Here is a 23,118-nt window from a genome sequence, read left to right on the forward strand (position 1 = left end):
TTAGCTTTGACAAAGAGTCATTAGACTCGAAACGTAAGCTCTTTTCACTCCCTACAGATGCTGCCAGACTTGCTGAGATTTTCCAGCGTTTTCTCTTTCGTTAAAGGGGAATTGACCTGCTTGAGGAAAACGGTGTTTAAAGTGTTCAGCAAATTTTCTCCCAACCGCACAGAAAAAGTATTATAATGTAAGATCAATTGAAAAACATGAAAGAATAAATTTACAACAGAATTTTTCGGACGAAGGTGAAAGTTTTTCTTTGGCAAGCACATTTTTTTATTGCAGTCATTGAAGTGTCAACAAAGACGGATCTCCTTGCAACGAAGACAGATCTCCTTGCAACGAAGACAGATCTCCTTGCAACGAAGACAGATCTCCTTGCAACGAAGACAGATCTCCTTGTAACAAAGACATCTTCGAGCAACAAAGACAGATCTTCGAGCAATGAAGACCGATCTCCTTGCAGCAAAGACAGATCTTCGAGCAGCAAAGTCAGATCTTCGAGCAGCAAAGTCAGATCTTCGAGCAACAAAGACAGATCTTCGAGCAACAAAGAAGGTTCCTCATAAAGTCAGCATATGAATGCCCTTCGGAATCATCTCTGCCCCAGAGACTTTTCATAGAATTATGGAGTAGATGACCGAGAACATAGATGGTTTTCGAGTCTATGTAGACGACATCATTATCTGGTCTACCACTGAAGAAGAGTACATTGCAAGACTCAGGAAAGTATTTAAACGCATACATTAGTATGGTTTAAAGTTAAACCAGTCAAAGTGCACATATGTTTATGGTCTACGTAAATTTACAATTAAAATTTCTTGATGATAACATCACAGCCAATGGTATCAGATTTCTTGGTGATAACATCACAGCCGCCAATGGTATCAAAAGAGATGAAGAGAAGATTACAGCCATGAAGAAAATGCAGCAACCGAAAGACAAGAAAGCTGTACAAGGTTTCTTGGTTTTGTCAATTTCCAAGGGAAGTTCATATCCAATCTATCTTCCAGAACTATTGCACTACGTCAATTAATAAAGAAAAACATTGACTTTGAGTGGACTCCACGTCACAATGCAGAATGGCTGGTCCTCAAACAACAACTCATACAAGCTCCAAGTTTGAACTTTTTCGATCCAATGAAGCCCACTAAAATTTCGACTGATGCTAGTCAAGAAGGCATAAGTGCAGTTCTCCTGTAGCAAGACAACCACAATAACTGGATACCCATTGCGTATGCATCAAGAGCCATGACAACAAGAGTGCAGATAGATATACGCAAATCGAAAAAAATACTTGGGACTCATAACTGGTATTTCTAAATTTCATGGTTATGTTTATGGTCTACCTAAATTTACAGTTGAAACTGACCATCGACCTCTCGTAAGTATCATTGATAAAAATCTCAATGATATGACCCCCAGACTACAAAGGATGATGATGAAATTAAGGAGATAAGATTTCACTCTAATCTATACTCCTGGTAAAGATTTAGTTATTGCAGGCACACTTTCAAGATCTATCAATACAGATTTTCCACTGATGGAATCAATAAATGATATAGAAGCTCATTTATAACCATTCAGAGAGACACTTCTTGCATCAGATCACAAATTGAAGCAGATACGTGAAGAAACACAGAAGGATGCAACATTGTAGAGTGATCAATTATCTACAACATGGATGGTCAAAAGGACACTGTCCATGATATCAGAGTATACAGGCTGAACTGACGATATTAGATGGCATACTATTGCGAAATGACAGAATTGTAATTCCAGAAAGTCTCCGGTCAGAAATGCTAAGCAAACTTCATGAAAGACATCTTGGCATCGAGAAGTGCAAATGAAGAGCAAGGCAAGCTGTGTACTGGCCAGGTATAAACAAGGACATTGCAGAAATGATTGTCATGTTCAACATGTCAGAAACATTTGCCATCTCAATGCAAAGAAAAGTTACAACAACATGACCACTACGTCACATGGGTTAAAATAGGAGTTGACTTATTTCATTCATTTGGAACAGCCTACATTCTTGTAGTTGACTACTATTCCAATTTTCCGGAAGTAATGCGATTACCTGATCTCACTTCAACAGCTGTGATCAAAGCATGTAAAGAATTTTTTGCGAGACATGGCATACCGCAAACTCTTATGTCAGGTAACGGTCCATGCTTTGCAAGCTGGGAGTGGGTGGAATTTTCAACAACATACAACTTCTGTCACGATGCGTCTAGTCCTCATTTTCCACATTCAAATGGAAAGGTGGAAAAATTAATACATATTGTTAAACAGTTGATGAGTAAAGGTAGAGATTCTCAGTCGGGTTTCCACTTAGCTTTATTATTTTACACAGCGTCTCCATTAAGCTCAGGTGTATCACCAGCCCAGATGTTATATAATTGCGACATTAGAACGACGTTACCTCAAATTCATGTTGATGATCCTGATCAACTGAATGTTTTGAAGAAAATTCATCATCAGCATGAGAAACAAGGGAATGACTATGACCAACATGCAAAAACGCTAAAACCTCTTGTACCAGATGATGTTGTAAGAATCAGACTTTCTGATGGCGGTAGGTCTGACACTGCTATGGTTATTCGACAAATCTCAAATAGATCCTATCTGATCAAAACTTCTGAACAAGGACTGATTAGAAGACATCAATGTGATCTTTTAAAAGTTCAAGTTCACAAAGCAATTTTTCCAGATCTGAACTTAAATCAATCTGTCAAGAGACATATTCAGAAACAACAATCTTTTCAACCAGAGCAACAGAACAATAAAGTTTCTACCTCTTTGATCAAACTGAGAAGATCTACACAACATAGAAGAAAACCAATTTGTATGAATTTATGAACTTTTAAGTGATTATTAATTTGCTGTACTATGCGTACCAGAATATTGCATTTCTCCTGCACAATTTTCTTTTATATGTAAATAGAAAATGTAACACAAAAAAAGGGGATGTAGTGATCTCGGTATGTGTTGATACATGTTCAATTAATGGAAAATGAGTACAGACAGATGATCACTAGATGGCAACACCAGCAGGAGCTATAAAAATAGTTTCCCGCTCTTTCTTTCGTTAGTGTGTGAAAACTCTAGAGTGAAGATGTGATGAGATCAGAGTGTAGTGTATTATTATAATTGTTAGTTTAATCTCAATTTACTTACTTGTTTTACTAATTTAGTATTGAAGTGAAAGAACTCACGAGTTTATGATATATTACTCAATAAACATTTTGTCATCATCTGGAAGACTTTGATTATTTCTAATCAGGATTCAATATAACTCAGCAAGACAAAAAGAGTAATATTTATTTTACAATTTAGTAATATAACAGATGGTAGCAGTTGTATGTTTATAACATGCTGCCTAAGGAGCCTTGGTGACTTCCTGTCATTCATCTTGTAGATATTACACAGAGCTGCTATTGTGTGTTAGGGGTGGAGAGAATGAATGTTTGGAAGTGGTGCCAATCAAGTGGGCTGCTTTGTCCTGGCTGTTGTCAAGCTCCTTGAGAGTTTTTGGTGCGGCACACATCCAGGTAAGGGGAGAGTATTCCATCACACTCATGACCAGTGCCTTGTAGATTGTGGACAGGCTTTGGAAAGTCAGCAGTTGAGTTCCTTGTCGCAGGATTCCTAACCTTTTGACCTGCTATTGTAGCCACAGTATCTGACTGGTCCAGTTCAGCTTCTGGTCAATGGAAACCCCAACATATTGATAGTCGGGGAATCAGCGATGGCAGTACCATTGAATGTAAAGAGGGCGATTGGTTCGATTCTCTTTTCTAGAGATGGCCATTGCCTGGTACTTGTCTGGCACAAAGCTTACTTGCTATTTCTCAGCCTGGATATTGTCCAGATCTTGTTTCATTTGGACATTGACCGCTTCAGTGGGCAGGTGGTGATGAGCGAATGAGGAAGGCACTCGCCTCCAATTAGCAGCTCTTTTAAATTCCTTAAGGAGCTTGTTGAGGTGCCTGTCCAGAACTGAATTAAATTTTCAAAACTTGACCCGGCAACACTGAACAGTCTTTTGCGTGTTCCACAATGTCATTTTTGTCACAGGGCCTGAATACATTCATTCGGACATGGATTTGAGAAAAATCGATTGATGCAACTAATAGTGGCATATGCGCTGGCCCCAGCCTTGTGCAAAGCTGCTGTCCACCTTATTTGACCTCATGGACCTCTGAGGAGCTACCTGCTCAAATCAGCAAGGGACGGGAAGCCCCCACTATGACTGATATCTGCCTTTACTGCTCGAAACAGGTTGGCCGATCCTGCCTCCACAAGGTGCTCAGCAACTCTAATTGGGCATCGAGCTCTTTTGAGGATCAATGCATAGGCACGATGCAGCTTGCATATAGTGTTGTGACATGGAATTCATTCAGGTTTTGGATCCCCAAACCAGTTTTCAAAATCCAATCTGATGCTTCCTCCAGAGTTAGGAAAGGTTGACTGCTCTCTTGCAGCGCAAAACAATTTCTGACTCTACCCCTACCACAGGACTCAAGTTCAGATTTTGTGCAGTTTTGCTAGAGGGAGTGCAGCGAAGGTTTACCAGGCTGATTCCTGGGATAGCAGGACTAACGTATGAAAAGAGATTGAATCAGTTTGGATTGTATTCACTGGAGCTCAAGAGGAATGGACAGGGTAAATGTAGGAAGGATGTTCCCGATGGTGGATGTGTCCAGAACCAGGGGTCACAGCCTGAGGATACGGGGTAGACCATTTAGGACAGAGATGGGGAAATTTCTTCACCCAGAGAGTGGTCAGCCTGTGGAATTCATTACTACAGCAAGTAGTTGAGTAGATTTTAAGAAGCAGTTAGATATACCACTTAGGGCAACGGGATCAATGGAAATGGGAGGGAAAGCCAGATTAGGCTATTGAGTTGAATGATCAGCCATGATCTTAATGAATGGTGGAGCAGGCTCAAAGGGCCTTCTCCTGCTCCTATTTTCTATGTTTCTTTAGGAGAATTCCTCCCATTTACTTAAACAGTTAGTGTTGTGTTGTGGTGCACTGAATTCCACCTTTGCAAGCCTTTTACACATTTATTCATGTGTATATGCAATGCTGGATATGGTAGTGTGAAAGAAAATAAGTAAATCGTAGGAAAGCAGCAAATTATTAGCCAAGTCAGCTCATGCTGTTCTCTATTAGCCTTTAGCTGTTATGCAGTGGTGATTTTGGTTAAAGCCTGTGATCTGTCAGCTGCAAATGGTTATGTGCTCAAGGAGAAAAAGAATTGAAGTGATTTTGTATCTGAAAAATACATTTTCTGTGTTACTTAAACTTTTCTATTTCCCCAAACAATTCATTAGCCAAACCATAGGCTGTTATTTTGTTGTAATCTGTTTTATTGGTGCCTTAAAACAGTTATTTTTAATCTGGGGTGATGCTGTTGATGAATAATTTCAAATAATTGCCTGAGCATATTTGAAAATTATATGCAACATATCACAATATACTGTTAAGATTATGAATTCAGATACATTTAACTCATGCATTTTGTGTCGTTCAAAGGTAGTGGTTTTTGCTGCAGTTCATCTCTTAAATTAAATGGTCGCTGAAGTGATTTTTTTTGCTGAATATATTATTCATAATATGCAACTTTAGCAGAATTCAAAAAAGCTACTCCTATAAACGTGTTCTGCCTCTTATTTACTCAGCCAGGTGTAAATCTGCTCATTTGTATAATTTACACTAATGTCACATTAAAACTACCCTGTAAATTTGAAATGGCATATCATTGAAATGAGCAGTCGTAGAATTATGATGGTTTTCACTGCATGATGTGTTAGCAGCAAATGTAATATAATTCAATTGTTCTGGCTTTATCATTTGTACATTAGCAAGCTATAGAAGATACAAACTAATTTGCAAACAAAATGTGCAATTGTTAAATGTTAAATGTGCGACCGCCTATTAATATTAAAATATTTAAATTCCAGATCCTGTTAACTTCCTCTGAAAAGAAGAGTGTACTTTGGAGATGTCACGGCATCACAGCCGGTATGAGAGAGATTATCGCATCGGGTGGGACTGGCGGGAACGAAGCACCAGCTGTAGCAATGTAAATAATACCAACTGCAGCAGTGGCATTGCCAACAGTAACAACATCACTAATAGACCTGGTCTTCTGCCACTGCCAATTGTTCCCTCTCGCCTCTTAACTCCAGTCACACCTGTCTGCACCACAGCAAGCAATGAAATGATGACCAATTTAATGGGCAGCTCTGTTCCTTCCACAACAACAGCTTCTAAGGTGGGCTATGTTATGAGATATTTTCCTGTATTATACACTGGTTCATATTTTCATAATACAGTTTATACTGATTCCTTCTTGCATTAAGTTGGCTTTTACGTTTTGACACGGGAGAATTTGATTAAGGAATTTTCTGCCCTACTTGACTAGAAGATCAATTTACTTTTTTGTTTAACTTCGCCGTATGCTATTTCAGAAAATTGCAAGCCACACCTGTACAAATTCTGAAAATACTGGGCAATCCCAAGAGTCATCCAGACTCAAAGCATTAGCTCCCTTCTCTCTCTCCACAGATGCTGTCAGACCTGCTGCGGTTGTTCAGTATTTTCTGTTTTAGTTTCAGATTCCAGCATCTGCAGTAATTTGCTTTTATCTCTGTATAAATTCTACTTTGCATCATTTCTTTTATTTACCATTTTAAATGGTGGAATTAACCTATTTATTTATTTTAAATGTGTCGATGCAATTCGAAAAGGAAAATTCAAAAGGAATGTCCATTGGGGGTGCATTAAATATTTGTATGCAAACGGGGTAATTTCACTGTCTAAATCTAAATAAAAGCAAATTACTGCAAATGCTGGAATCTGAAGCCAAAGAGAAAATGCTGGAAAATCTCAGCAGGTCTGGCAGCATCTATAGGGAGAGAAAAGAGCTAACGTTTCGAGTCCAGCTGACCCTTTGTCAAAGCCCCTTTGTCAAAGAGCTTTGACAAGGGGTCACCTGGACTCGAAACGTTAGCTCTTTTCTCTCCCTGCAGATGCTGCCAGACCTGCTGAGATTTTCCAGCATTTTCTCTTTGGTCTAAATAACTAAAGTTGTTTTTTTAGTGGTCTTTGTGCTAAAATCAGGAACTGAAAAACATTTTATTTTGAATTAGATTTTGATGACCATGCCACTTAAAAGTAAAAATTCAATGGTCCCTAAATTCCAATAATATGATGTGACACGAGTTTATCCACAGAGCAGGGAGGAGGCATTCTCAATTTCAGATGAATATACAAATGTTACACCCACTTGTTCCAGACTATGTTCTGAAGACAGCCATCATCCCAAGCTGTGAGGAAACCATCGGCTACAAGACCAGGAAACACCAAGACTGGTTTTATAAAAATGACCACACCATCCAAGACCTCATCGATGAGATAAGTAAAGCTCTCCAGTAAGGCAGAGAGGAGAACTTCTCAAATAGCAGTGGAGAAGGTACAAAGAAGAACTAGGGAAAATCGAGAAGCAATGGTGGACAGAGAAAGCTAAGGAGCTGCAGTCCTCTCTGATGAGCACAACACTTCTTCAGTGCCACCAAGGCAATACATGGACCTAACACCTTAGGCCCCAAACTAGTGCAGAGTAAGGACGGAACCCTTCTAAGACACAAAAATCACCAGCCTTCGATGAAGAGAACATGCCAAAGAACTTATAAACCATGATGTAACCCCATCATAGATGAGGACGTGTTTGAGGAAATCCGCCAACTCTCCTTCAAAGATGATCTTGGACTCCCGCCAAACATGGATGAAGGTCGAACCCGCCATTAAACACATGAGAATGGAAACGTTGTACGAGTGAGTGATGGGATTCCAGTGAAGATTTTCAAATTTGGAGGAGAAGAGATTACCTTTCATCTCCATCAGCTGTTCCTGAAATTCTGGGACAGAAAATAAATTCCTGCCAACCTCTATGATGCAGTCATCACCACCACCTTCAAGAAAGGAGACAAAGCGGAGTGTGGGAACCAGTAAGGAATCTCTCTACTCTCCATCATCGGGAAGATCATCAACTGAATCCTTGCAAGCCACCTTCTCCCAGTCTCCGAAGAAATCCTTCTGTAACACCAGTGTACCTTACAACCAAACCATGGAACAATGGATATTATTTTCACTGCTCGATAACTTCAAGAGAAATGTCAGAAACAATATCAATTGCTCTACATAGCTTCATCGATCTGATCAAGGCTTTTGACTCGGTCAGTTCTGTGGACCCTGCCAAAGCCCGGTTGTCCAAAGAAATTTATCAAAATCCTCCGACTCCATGATAAGATGGCAGCGTCAGTCCTTACGGACAGGAATGAGGCAGAAAACTTTGGAGTCAAGACTGGAGTCATAGAATTTTTTTTACAGTGCAGAAGGAGGCCATTCAGCCCATTGAGTCCACACCGGCTCTTGGAAAGAGCACCCCTCCCGAGCCCACCCTTTCACCCCATCCCCATAACCCAGCAACCCCACCCAACACGAAGGGCAATTTTGAACATTAAGGGCAATTTAGCATGGCCAATCCATCTAACCTGCACATCTTTGGACTGTGGAAGGAAACCGGAGCACCTGGAGGAAACCCACGCAGACACGGGGAGAACGTGCAAACTCCGCACAGACAGTGACCCAAGTCAGGGATTGCCCTGGGACCCTGGAGCTGTGATGCAGTTGTGCTAACCACTGTGCTACAGGAATGTGTCATCGCCCCCACACTTTCCTCCATTTTCATCGGCAGCTTCCTTCACCTTGTCAAGAACAAGCTTCCCAGTGGAGTGGACATTGTCTACAGGATTGACGGAAAGCTTTTCAACCTCAACCGGTTGAAATGCAAGAAGAAAATGGCACTGATATCACTCCTGGAACTTCAGTATGTGGATAACATCGCCATCTCCACTCTCTCAGAAGAGAATCTCCAAGCCATGCATGACACCATTACAAGGGCAGAACGGTGGTGCAGAGGGTTAGCCCTGTAGCCTCACGGCGCCGAGGTCCCAGGTTCGATCCCGGTTCTGGGTCACTATCCTTGTGGAGTTTGCACATTCCCCCCCCCATGTTTGCGTGGGTTTTGCCCCCACAACCCAAAGATGTGCAGGCTAGGTGGATTGGCCATGCTAAATTGCCCCTTAATTGGGAACAAATGAATTGGGTACAGTAAAAAAAAATTTAAATGACACCATTACATGAGCATTAAGAAGAACTGGTCTCAGCCTCAGTAAGATTTAAGTCCTTTACGATTCCCCCTCGGGGCAAGATTCCTCCATTAAGATCAATGGTGAAATCCTTCAAAACATGGACCATTTCCCCTACTTAAAGAGCTACCTCTCATCCAAGTCTGACATTGTATTCAATCCGCAAGCACCACCTCAGACCCCCAAGGATGACTCTTGGATTATGGTGACATCAGTGTTGATACTATGATCCTTGTGTACAAGGCAATTGCCCTCCCACTTCTATACGGCTCAAAAACCTGGATTGCATACAAACGCCACCTCGAGGCCCTGGAGAGGAAACATCAATGCTATGTGAGATGGATTCTCTACACCAGCTGTGAGGACAGGATTACTAACTTTAGTGTCCTTAAAGGAGCCAGGAGCATTTGCATTGAGGCCTTTATTTTCCGAAACCAGCTCTGCTGGTCCAGCCACGTGCTTAGAATACCGGAGTCCTGACTGCCAAAGCAAATCTGTCCATCTCAAGGATGGCTCCAGAACAAGAGGAGGACAAAGGGAGCACTTCAAGACACCCTGAAGGCTTACCTCAAGAAATTCAACATAGACATCAATGCCTAGGAGGCCCTTGTTCAGAATAGACCTATTTGGAGGAACCTCCTGATTGAAGGCACACAATTCTTCCAGAACACCCAACGACAAGAAGAGGTCTGGGAAAGGAGCCTTGGGGAAGAATACTAATGAATTTGAGCCCAAGGACCAATCCCACATTCCGGAAACACCTGCCAAGTGTGCGGTCAGAGATGTAGCTCTTAAGTCGGACTCATCACGCAAGGATCCACAGAACCCATGACCAGTGACAGAGTTTTTGAGGTGCACAATGAAACTCATTGGAGAGTGATCACTGAAAAAGAATTGAAGTTGACCATGTGCAGTGTCACTGCAGATCATATAATGCAAAGATTTCTGAATGCATCTATAGGGAAAATATCAGTCTGCTGTCTGAAAAGTACAAATTATATATTAATTACAAATGGAAATATGGACTTGAATGTAGTTGGTCATGTTGAGGCACTAAAGCGTCTTCGGCACTCTGATAGCCTTCGAGGAGGTAGGTAGGAGTTGCTAGTCATTATCTAGATGTCACTTTCTTTCATGTTGCACTGATTGCTTTATTTTCAGATCTCTTGTTGTCTATTTCTACTTTTCCACCTCTCAAGTGGAACTTCAACACACATCATGGGGCAGATAGTGAGACTCTAAATGTTGGGGTCATAAGAGTATGAAATTCTGAAGAATTAAGGCGAAAATGAGAAATGGGATGCTTGGATTTTCTTTCAAATGAAAGTGCATTTCAGCATTTGGCACTTTGGACTAAAAATTATTTCCCCATATGATATGACTGCTGCAGAAATATTAAATGGATTTGAGATTTCTATATAAATTCACTATATTGAAGAAACGATTCATTTTACTGGTCAGTTATTTTAGTGTTGAGCAATTGTAGCACCAAAAATGAAATATACTTCTGAATGGTTTCAAAGGTAAACAATGTCAGTTAACGTAGTTTTAATTTCAGCTTGGTAGTTGAAACAAGCATGTGCATTTGACTCCACTTATTTACAAGAGTTTTGCCAGCCGAATATACTGGTGGAATGTTTTCATCTGATCTCTGAACATGGACAACTCTGGCAAGGACATATTTACTACCAATTTCTAGTTTCTCTGGGCTTTTAGGCCTTCTCCGAACATTTGTCAGAGAGTCAGAATTTTAGTCTTACTCCAGGGACCTGAACACGTCATCCAGGCAGAGATTCCACTGCATGCTGAAAGAGTGTTGCACCGTTGGAGGCATTGTCTTTTGAATTGCATACTATAATAGACTTGAACTTGGAGTACCAACCAACGTCGGATCAGGGTGGGTCTTCGGGGGGGTGGGGGGTCAAGCTTGTGGGTGAGAGTTGGGCCTGTTAGGGCGGTGGGGAAGGAGGCTAAAAGACTGGTAGTCAGGGCTGGGTGACCTGTGGGGATAATTGGCGGTTTGGGGAGAGTCCAGTGGGTGGGGTAGTCGGGGCATGGGGGTAGTCCGCTGGGGGTTGTGAATGTGGGAGGAGTACTGTAGGGCTTCAGTCTGAATCTGTACAATAGTTGTCCAGAAGTTAGAAGAGGTTTTAACCCTTCTAACATTTTCTGGGTGACTATTGATGTAATTCTGGTGTTTGTGATTTAATTTGCAGTTTGGAATGGTTTCCAGTGCACTGTAGTTGGCCTGGGGAAGTTTCCACTTCTGGGCAATTGCTATGCAAACCTTACCTGGGAACATCTGAAGAAGATTCCCCAGTGAATCTTTGGGGTACCACACTCCAATACGAGGCTGGAGAGCCCTGAAGTTCTGGCCTAATAAGATATTAAACAGAGACACAGACTACCCTCTTGGGTGGATGTAATCAGTGTAATTTAATTTTCATGCCCACTGAAACTAAGCTTTTTAATAGCTGTAGGTTGATTTTTAATTCTCTTCGAGTGTCAGACTGTTCCTCTTCTTCCAAATCTAAACTGATCTTAACCTAACATTATGATTTGCAGTCTTTCTTTGTGTTGCTAGCAGGGACTTAGGCTAAGCTAACTCAGCACATTTTTCACTGAAAGATACAGGGAGGGATTTTAATCAAAGTCAACTGGAAGAGAGAGTACCAGAAAAGAAATTGAAAAATTGCAATTTACTTGAAGCACGATAATAATTTAGTTCACTGAGTTTTAAGATTAGTTGTTATTCAAAGTAAAATAATTGTATAAGTTGAACATCATTTTGCTGTTTCTAAGCTAGTATTGTGAAGTATAGTTCATTGCTAAGGATTGTAATAGAAACCTAGCCTGCCAACTATATTCTCAATTGAGACTTCAATAAAAAATAATTATATTAGCTAATGACTCAAATATCCTTACAATCCTGAATTCAGTTAAATTCTAATGATTGTCAATATTTCCAATCACCACCCCAATATCATGCAGAGTGGCCAATATGCAGGAAGGGCTTCCAAATAAGAATGAAAAACCAGGGATATATTTAAGGAAGAGCTAGATGTTATAATGGGGAAGTGTAAGTTCTATATGACCAGAAGCGTTCATGGAATCCCTATATGCATAAGGAGGCCACTTGGCCCATCAAGTCTGCACTGACCCTTCGAAACAGCACTCTATCCACGTCCACTCCCCATCCACCTTGCCCTATCCCCTTAACCCCATAACTGAATTCTTTATTTTTTAAATTTAGTCAGCCCAATTCTTTTTTTTACCAATTAAGGGGCAATTTAGCGTTGCCAATCTACCTACCCTGCACATCTTTCGGCTGTGGGGGTAAGACCCACGCAGACACTAGGAGAATGTGCAAACTCCACACGTACAGTGACCTGGGGCCACGATCGAAACTGGGACCGCAGCGCTGTGAGGCAGCAGTGCTCACCTCCGTGTCCCTCTCCCCTCCCCCATAACCTTATCTGGACCCCAAGGGGAAATTTATCATCGCTAATCTACCTAATCCGCACATCTTTGGATGTTCCAGTCAGCTAGACTTAATGGAATACTGTAACTCCGTTTGCCAACACCTTTTTCTATGAGAATGGTTTGATTGCAGACCTAGTGATAAGCCGAGGAGGTCAGTTTAACCCACTCACCTGACAAGCAACTAACGGAATCAGATTGGTTGAAGGTGTATTCTCTGCTTAATAATACTCTGCCTAATTCTCCATTTACTTCAACCCAAATGGGTGAGGTTGACATACACTCAATATTGTTTCCTGGGTGCTGCGCTGACTTACAAATTATCCACAATCATAGAACATAGAACAGTACAGCACAGAACAGGCCCTTCGGCCCTCAATGTTGTGCCGAGCCATGATCACCCTACTCAAACCCACGTATCCACCCTATACCCGTAACCCAACAACCCCCCCCTTAACCTTACATTTATTAGGACACTACGGGCAATTTAGCATGGCCAATCCACCTAACCCGCACATCTTTGGACTGTGGGAGGAAACCGGAGCACCCGGAGGAAACCCACGCACACAGGGGGAGGACGTGCAGACTCCACACAGACAGTGACCCAGCCGGGAATCGAACCTGGGACCCTGGAGCTGTGAAGCATTTATACTAACCACCATGCTACCCTGCTGCCCCTAATCATGGTAAATTGTTTATTGTGTAGTGCATAGATTGCCATTCAATCATTGAGCAAACAAGATATCCATTATGCTCATAGTTTTAGAGACATTAAACTACTTTCCGGATTTCCTACAAATAAAATGTTTCATACAGGTTATGCTGTCTGTGAGGTAAAATAAAGCACAATTAGTGTTTTATACTTAATACAATTGTGCTAACCATTTAATGGTCCAATGTTTGTGCAACTCCTTGGGAAACTTTTGGAAAGAAAGGTACACTTTTGTCTTTGCTGCCTGGGTTATTATTTCACAGACTTTATATCCTGCCTTTTGTGGAATGCAACCGGAGTTTATTCCATTTGAAGCTCAGAATTTGCTTTTGTATACTGTATACAATGAGAGTGTGGTGTGGCTTGCCATGTGCAAACCATCTTTCATTTTGAAGTGAAAAAGACTGAGCATGTGTTTCATTTCCCATGACATGCACCAAACTTAGGAGTCAGCAACAGACCTGAGTGGGGTTAATGACATACAAACAAACAGTTGCATAACCCTTGTTGTTCACTTTTAATTGGGTGCATGCATGTAAAGGATGAGAGAGCACCACAAACTACATGTTTGTAAGCCTTGAAATATTTTAACACAGTGAACACTACTCCTTTTGACTTAATGATATTAATGCTGTCACTTAGCTAAAGACTTTTTACTCCTCTTGATACTTGTACCAGTTAAAGTTCATTCTTCAAGGGTGAGGCTAGATCTACCTTGTCTGACCTGATATAGGGGAGGCAGTAATGTAGTGGTATTGTTGCTGGGCTACTAATCCAGACTCACAATCATGTTCTAGGGCCCTGGGTTCAAATTCCACCATGGCAAATAGTGAAATTTGAATTCAATTTTTTTTTTAAAAATCTGAATTAAAAGTCTAAAGATGACCATGAAGCCATTGTAGATGGTCATAAAAATCCATCTGGTTGCCGATGGTCATAAAAACTAATCTGGTTCACTAATGTCCTTTTAGGGAAGGAAATCTGTCGCCCTTCCCTGGTCTGGCCTACATGTGACTCCAGCTCCTGTCTGTTCTTTCCTTTTAATTTCTGTTCTCTTATTTCAATGTTTGTACCTGGACAGTTAAGATGGACTTAAATCTTTAATTTAAAAAAAGAAACCTCCAGCAAGATGTGCTGTTAGGTCTGACACCAGTAATGATGCATAGTGATAGACTTATCTGGCGGCTAATGAGCTGTTTACATTGTCAGGCTTTTAGCTGACAATTCACTCTGGAATGTTCTGCCAAGGCAGAAAGGCTTCATTTGACTTTGTACTATTTTGATTAGAAGCTGGAGGGTCAAAGCCTAGATCTCTCGCTCTCTTACCCGATGGCCTCTGTCTAAATAATCAAACTAAAGATCTTTGAGTGAAATCCCAGGTTAATAAATTGAAAGTGACTCCCCACAGGATATCCTACAGTCTAGGGGTTTTGACTTGAATGCATCTGCCAGAGGATCCTCATTAGCAATCCAATGAAATACTCCGCATCTGAAGAGGGTGCCTCGCTACAACAACTTCAATATTGGAAACAAGGATACTCATCTCTCTTTTTTCCATTTTAATCCATATCATTTTACTAATTTCCCTTCCTCTGTGTGTGTGTGTGTCTGTCCTGGGTGTGTTTGGGTCCAGAGTGGGACAGTAAAAATGGGGTATTAGCAGATTAGCTGGCCATTATTTTATTGTAAGGATTGTGTGTCTTCTCTATTTTTGTTATAAATAAACAGTTATGTTTCACTTACAAATCTGGTGCCTGGAAATCATTGGAACAATCGAGGGCCAAAGATCTCAGAAACTATATACAAATTATTGGTTAATTCACTGTTGGGACTCTGGGGCTGGAATTCACCGTGCACTAGCCAAGGGTGTCCTGACAATAGCATTAGCTAAAATTTAAATATGATGCGCTGCCAAAGCTTTATGCAAATAAATTGGAAATATGAAAATATATGGCGAGTTGGATTGGATTGGATTTGTTTATTGTCACGTGTACCGAGGTACAGTGAAAAATATTTTTCTGCAAGCAGCTCAACAGATCATTCAGTACATGGAAGAAAAGGGAATTAAACAATTCAAGAAAATACATGAGAATACATTATAGGGCAACACAAGATATGCAATGTAACTACATAAGCATTGGCATCGGTTGAAGCATACAGGATGTAGTGTTAATGAGGTCACTCAATAAGAGGGTCATTTAGGAGTCTGGTGACAGTGGGGAAGAAACTGTTTTTGAGTCTGTTCGTGCGTGTTCTCAGACTTCTGAATCTCCTGCCCGATGGAAGAAGTTGGAAAAGTGAGTAAGCCGGGTGGGAGGGATCCTTGATTATGCTGCCCGCTTTCCCCCGGCAGCGGGAGGTGTAGATGGAATCAATGGATGGGAGGCAGGTTTGTGTGATGGACTGGGCGGTATTCACAACTCTCTGAAGTTCCTTGCGGCCCTGGCCGAGCAGTTGCCATACCAGGCTGTGATGCAGCCCGCGACGATGCTTTCTATAGTGCATCTGTAAAAGTTGGTAAGGGTTAATGTGGACATGCCGAATTTCCTTAGTTTCCCAAGGAAGTATAGGCGCTGTTGTGCTTTCTTGGTGATAGCGTCGACGTGAGTGGACCAGGATAGATTTTTGGTGATGTGCACCCCTAGGAATTTGAAACTGCTCACCATCTCCACCTCGGCTCCGTTGATGCTGACAGGGGTGTGTACAGTACTTTGCTTCCTGAAGTCGATGACCAGCTCTTTAGTTTTGCTGGTATTGAGGGAGAGATTGTTGTCATTACACCACTCCACTAGGTTCTCTATCTCCCTCCTGTATTCGGACTCGTCATTATTCGAGATCCGGCCCACTATGGTCGTATCGTCAGCAAACTTGTAGATGGAGTTGGAACCAAGTTTTGCCACGCAGTCGTGTGTGTACAGGGAGTAGAGTAGGGGGCTAAGTACGCAGCCTTGCGGGGCACCGGTATTGAGGACTATTGTGGAGGAGGTGTTGGTGTTCATTCTTACTGACTGTGGTCTGTTGGTCAGAAAGTCAAGGATCCAGTTGCAGAGTGGAGAGCTAAGTCCTAGGTTTTGGAGCTTTGATATGAGCTTGGCTGGGATTATGGTGTTGAAGGCGGAGCTGTAGTCAATAAATAGGAGTCTGATGTAGGAGTCCTTGTTTTCGAGATGCTCTAGGGATGAGTGTAGGGCCAGGGAAATGGCGTCTGATGTGGACCGGTTGCGACGGTATGCGAATTGAAGTGGGTCAAGGCGTTCCGGGAGTATAGAGGTGATGCGCTTCATGATCAGCCTCTCGAAGCACTCCATTACAACTGACGTCAGGGCCACCGGGCGGTAGTCATTGAGGTACTTTACCTGGTTCTTCTTTGGTACCAGTATGATGGTGGTCTTCTTGAAGCAGGTGGGGACCTCGGAGTGGAGTAGGGATAGGTTAAAGATGTCTGTGAATACCTCTGCCAGCTGGTATGCGCAGGCTCTGAGTGCACGACCAGGGATCCCGTCCGGGCCCATCGCCTTCCATGGGTTCACTTTCAGGAGTTAAAGCAAAACATTTTGTCATCATTGATACAGCATTAAATGGGTCTTTTTAAACAAAAGTGAACTATCTCATTTACAAAAAAACTAAAAAAGCCAAGTAGGATAAGGACAGTCTCAGAACAGGAGCATGCATGGAAATGATCATAAGTCATCCTTGTTTAGGCAAGTTATTGCATATTTCCACAGTCTGGTATTATGTGAAATTTACACGAGTTTCACATTCAGAACCAGTCTATGTATCTAAGGTATTATTGTGTAATTTCAGCATTTGCTGATAAAATATCGCAATATTTATTTTGGCAGCATATCTGCTTGTAAAGATTCCCTCCCCAGGATAAAACACACAAGATCAAGGACCCAACATTGTAAAGAAGGAATTTTATTGGTTTGTTCTCAAATACCGAGGAAGAATCTATGCATTAAGTACACAGTGACACTGAACTGAAAAGAGCCTCCTAGGGAAGTGATTGGTTTTTAACTGTAGAGTTTTTCACCAATCCTAGAGGAAGATATAAAGCTCCTTTGACAAAAATGCCATTCTCCAGCATTAAAAAGAACGGAGTACTTTTCACCAGTAGAAAATGTTGAGGCTAGATTACTTCCTAAGCATTTATTTGTAGTCTTGCAACTTTGGGATTCTTGCTTATGCCAGAACAATAATTTGCTACTGAAACTATTCTTAATATTTTACCTTTATATGTGAATTATAACTTGACTAAAACTTAATTGCAAGAAACCTCTAGATAAGTTGGCAGGTAACCTTTCCCTCTTAACTCCTATTTTTCTTATCTTCCTTTACTTTTCTTTTTCCCCTTTTCTCTTGCAATCTCTTGTCTTCTACATTGGAGCTCAACTATATCAACACTCTTCAGTCTATTACCTCTATGAAAATTGCCTTTCAGTTTCTCTAAATTCATCCATTCCTTATTTTTTTCCATCTTCCTGCATGTGGTGTAGTGAACTTTAGTGTAGCTGAATCTCAGTTGCAACTTCACAGGAATTGCGGCACAATCATCTTCCAACCTGACTTATTGTTTGAGTGACTCAGAGCAGTAGAACACCATGCTCCCACAGTCCTTCCCTCATATCTACCATCACAGACTTTTAAAGCCCATAGTTCTTATTTAATCATAATTTTGCCATCTTTTCTCACTATTTTGCTGTCTTTTCTCACCTGTTTCTGAGCTTTGGTGGTATTCTGTAGCATGGGCCTAGGCTTTTCACTTATTCGTCATCTGAGAAAATTAAAATAATTGATCAGTGAACAGAATTATCTCCACTCCACCAATGAGCGTATACACATTTGTACTTTTTTTTTCTAAATGTTTATGCTTACAGGTATATTTCTTTTTCGGGTACTTAAACACAAAACCAAAATCCTATTTTGGATTGGATAATTTGCAAAACATTTTCCAATACTAAATCCAAAGTATACCGTAGAAAGACAAAGCAAAATGTTTGAAATACAGCTTTGTTGATGGTTAACATTGTATAGGCAAGTTTTGTTTCCATACTTCATAATTGTAACTTTTATCTTATGAAATTAAGTATGTCAGGAAGTAAATTTCAACCCCAAACTCCACCCAACACTTTAAACAAGCATCTTTCCCGTCCAACAGTAAATACAAGCTTAGACTTTGAACAATTTCTTTGCATCCACTGATAATGTCTATTTACGTAATCATTTAAATGGTTTCAAATAACAATAATAATGAATATATATTCAGCACTTGTAATTTTGAACCATCTAATTAATTATGTAAATAGTCTGTTGTTATTTGGAAACATTTAAATTATGTAAATAGCCACTTTATTGTTGGATGATATATTCATGAAAATTCTGAGAATGAAATCAATGGAGAACTAACTTTCAACAGGCTGTAGTCTAAAACTAGATTATCCCTGTTATACAATGATTGCTGTTCTGATGATATTTGCTACTCTGATCTTGTTAACTGGTAATGTGACACTATCACTTCTCTATTGGGCTCAGGAAGGAAAGGGGTTAGCTGTCCATATGCAACAATACGTCCAATGCCTCAGACTCGATTTTGAGATAAGAATAAAGATGATGAATATGCATCAATAAAGCAAATTAGCTGTAGGATCAGTGTATTTCATGGCAACTAAACAAAAATACAACACTGCTGAACAAGTAGATATGTTATGAAATGTTTCACTTGTAATATATTATTCCAAATATTGTTAATGTCAGCTGAGCTTCAGTTAGGAAGTAAAAGCCTTAATAAATATCATTACATCCTTGAATTCTTTATAATGAGTGTAGCAGAGCAGAGTTATTTAAAACAAGATAAAATTTTCTTTTGTAACAATGATTAAAAGTTCAATTTTTTCTCAATCAACATTGCTGTATGCAAATCGTTGAAATTAGGTGAAGGGAAATATGTTCTTATTTCTCAATGCTTAGAAGTTGATGAATGAAGTTTTAGACTCTTGGCGGCACATGATGGCAGCATGAAAGGACGGCACGATTACTTAACAGTGCCAGGGATCCAGGTTCAATTCCCAACATGGACCACTGTCTGTATGGAGTCTGCATGTTTCCCCCGTGTCTGCATAAGGTGCTCGGGTTCCCTCCAACAAGTCCCGAAAGACGCGCTTGTTAGGTGAATTGGACATTCTGAATTCTCCCTCATTGTACCTAAACATGTCCCAGAGTGTGGGGACTAGGGGCTTTTCACAGTAACTTCATTGCAGTGTTAATGTAAGCCTACTTACATTAATAAAGATTATTATTGAAAGGTTTTTGACATCCCTTTTTATCACCTTTAGATTTGATTATTTTCCTTACTGCTCAGCCTTGAACCCTCCACTTCTGTAAACTTATGTTCATCCAGAACTCTGCTATTCATATTCTACTTGTCACATCCACTTGTCCATCATCCCTATCCTTGTTGACCTTGGTCTACACCCTCCAGTGCCTCAATGTTTTAATTCTAATTCTCGCATTTAAATTCCACCATACACCCCTCTCCATTTTCATATCTTCTTCTGCTGTTATGGCCCCTCCAAAACTGCTTCTTCAGAGACAGGAACAAAATATATTTCAGAAAAAGAAAAGAAACATAATTATGTTTGATCTAATTTGATGTTGCATTGTGCTGTCTGTCTCTAATTTAAAAGGCTCTTGTTCATTTTGTCAGAGGAAGGTCATGCCTAACAAATTTGATTTTTTCTTGAGAAGGTGACCAGGTGTGTAGATGAGGATAGTGCAGTTGATGTAGTTGAGATGGATTTAAGCAAAGCCTTTGACAAGGTCTTGCATGGGAGACTTATAAAGAAAGCAAATGCACATGGGATGCAGGGTAATTTGATAAGGTGAATTCAAAATTGGCTTAGTTGTAGAAGGTGGTGACAGACGGCTGCTTTAGTGAAGGAAGTTAGTGTCCAGTGGCTTACCACAGGGATCTGTGCTGGGTCCCTGATTATTCATCATTTATATAAACGACATAGATGACTATGTGGGGGGCAGGATCAGTAAGGTTGGCAAGGTGGTTAAAAGTGAGGTGTGTGTCCTGGTTTGCAGGAAGATGTAGACGGGATGGTCAAAAGGCAGATAGAATTTAACTCTGAAAAATATGAGGTGATGCACTTTGGAAGGAGAAATCTGACAAGGAAGTATTCAATGAACGGTGGGACTTGGTTTCAATTCCAACCTTGGGTGACTACCTTGGTTTCAATTCCAACCTTGGGTATGTGCCTATGTGGAGTTTGCACTCTCTCCTCGTCTCTACGTGGGTTTCTCCAGGTGCTCCAAAGAAGTGCTGGTTAGGTGGATTGAACATGTTAAATTGCCTCTTAGAGTCCGAGGATGTGCAAGTTAGATAGGGTTATGGGGTTTCGGGGAGAAGGCGGGGAGTGAGCCCAGATAGGGTGTTCTTTCAGAGGTTTGGTGCAGACTCAGTGGGGCAAAATGGCCACTGTAGGAATGTGATGGCCACTGGGAAGTTCCAAGGAACAAAGGGACCTTGGTGAGTTTGTTCTTTTCTGAAGGCAGAAGAGCAGGTTAGTAGGGTGGTTAAAAAAGGCATATTACAAAAGTAGGGAGGTCATGTTGGAGCTGTATAGAACTTTAATGAGGCCACAGCTGGAGTACTGTGTGCAATTCTGGCTGCCACATTATAGGAAGATGTGATTGCACTGGAGGGGGTGCAGAGGAGATTCAAGAGGATGTTGTTTGGGGTGGAACATTTAAGTTACGAAGAGAGCTTGGATAGGCTTGGGTTGTTTTTGCTGGAGCAGATAAGACTGAGGGGTGACACGATAGAGGTGTACAAGATTATGAGAGGTGTGGATAGGGATCAGCTTGTCCCCCTTATTTGAAGAGTAAGTCACAGTCACGAGGAGACAAGTTCAAGGTGGGGGGGGCAGAAGGTTTAGGGGGGGATGTGAGGGAAAATCTTTTTAACCAGAGGGTGGTGACAGTCTGGAATGCACTGCCTGTGAGGGTGTAGAGGTGGGTTGCCTCGTATCCTTTAAAAAGTACCTGGATGAGCACTTGACACGTCATAACATTCAACAGCCAAGTGCGGTTAGGTAAATCACTTAAATGTAAATCGCTTATTGTCACGAGTAGGCTTCAATGAAGTTACTGTGAAAAGCCCCTAGTCGCCACATTCCGGCGCCTATCCGATGCAGACTCGATAGGCCAAAGGCATTGTTTTCTGTGAATGTCTTCGAGGGCATGTCCCTGAACAAAAGAAGTGGATTTACAGTTAGTAGGGTTCTGCGCTCATTTCTTTCCCCCCCCCCCCCCCCCCACCTACCTTGCCTTCTGTCACTCCTGACCCCACAGAGCACAAAGACAGGAGCCACAAAAATACACAAATTGATCAATGTTCTTTAACTTGTAAAGGCAAGTGTGTATAAATAATTGCCGAATTGAAATCCAAACTTCCCTCTTGTCAGAATGACGGTAAAGATGGTCAATATTGCGATTTGAGTATCTTGAGGTGAGCAAACATGGAACTTGCTAATGAGCAACATGGTGAAAAAAAAAATCAGTCGATGACATCACTGCAGTGCAGGACAGAATAAGCCAGTTCAGAGCAAGCGCGAACACTCCAATCAACAAGATGCTTATGCTACCATTCTGTATATTTAATTCAATTTGAAAAATAAAAGTTAACTTTCTTACTTCCTCTTTCAAAATCAAATAAATTACTGCCATAAATTCACGTCAGTGGAGTGTTCAGTGAGTCCAAGTCCAATATTAGTGGCTTTGTCCAGCAAGATTCCATTTTTTTGTCTCCGATACTTTCAAAAGACCAGTCGTGAGAGTGCTGATTGTTAGAACTACATATGTGACCAGCTGCTGCCATTATATCAGACAAGCAATGGATTTGGATTTCAATTCATTGTCATGTGTATCAAGGTACAATGAAAAGTATTGTTGTATGTACATTCCAGGCAGATCATTCTATACTGGAAAAATATAGGACATAAAATATAGGACATACGATAAATATACAATGTAAATACATAGACATAGAATGAAGCATACAGAGTGTAGTGCTACTCAGTAGAGAAGATGCATGGTCATTCAAGAATCTGGTAACAGGGGGCAAGAAGCCGTTTTTGAATCTGTTTGTGCGTGTTCGACTTTTGTATCTCCTGCCCGATGGAGGAGATTGGAAGAGAGAATAACTCGGGTAGGAGGGGTTTTTGATTATGCTGCCCACTTTCCCAAGGCAGTGGGAAATGTAGACAGAGTCAATTGATGGGAGTCGGTTTCGGTTGATGGGCTGGGCTGTGTTCACGACTCTCTGTAGTTTCTTCCAGTCTTGGACCGAGCAGTTACATACCAAGCTGTGATGCAGACAGACAGGATGCTTTCTATTGTGCATCTGCAAGAATTGGAGATGTGAATGTACCGAATGTCCTGAGAAAGTCTAGGCGCTGTTGTGCTTTCTTGGTCGTTGGTGATTACTGACTCATCGAACTTCGCCAAATTTTTGAAACTCCAACTTTTGTGACGAGTATTGTTAAAAATATTTTCAGAATGGTTTCAACCATTGGAAAGGTTGTCTGTAAACCATCACTTACAAGTCTGTACAAATCAGCTGGTGATCCCAACGCACAGAGCTCATCATTATCAATTAAATGAGTGAATTGTTTCACTTCCCCTTCAAAAAGATTGTCC

The 23,118-nt window shown here is 41.0% G+C and overlaps 1 protein-coding gene across 5 annotated transcripts in view; it reads left to right on the top strand.

The window, feature by feature from the left end:
- LOC119967520 (kelch-like protein 29) overlaps positions 1 to 23,118 on the top strand; it is a 499,347-nt gene that overhangs the window by 181,229 nt on the left and 295,000 nt on the right. For all 5 annotated transcript variants that reach the window (XM_038800186.1, XM_038800188.1, XM_038800191.1 and 2 more), the window contains one exon: positions 5,973 to 6,286. In XM_038800186.1, the coding sequence (XP_038656114.1) occupies positions 6,014 to 6,286 (273 nt within the window). In that variant the 5' untranslated portion in view covers positions 5,973 to 6,013. The remainder of the gene's footprint in view (positions 1 to 5,972; positions 6,287 to 23,118) is intronic.

This window comes from Scyliorhinus canicula, chromosome 6 (assembly GCF_902713615.1).
Source record: "Scyliorhinus canicula chromosome 6, sScyCan1.1, whole genome shotgun sequence".
Taxonomy (NCBI): domain Eukaryota; kingdom Metazoa; phylum Chordata; class Chondrichthyes; order Carcharhiniformes; family Scyliorhinidae; genus Scyliorhinus; species Scyliorhinus canicula.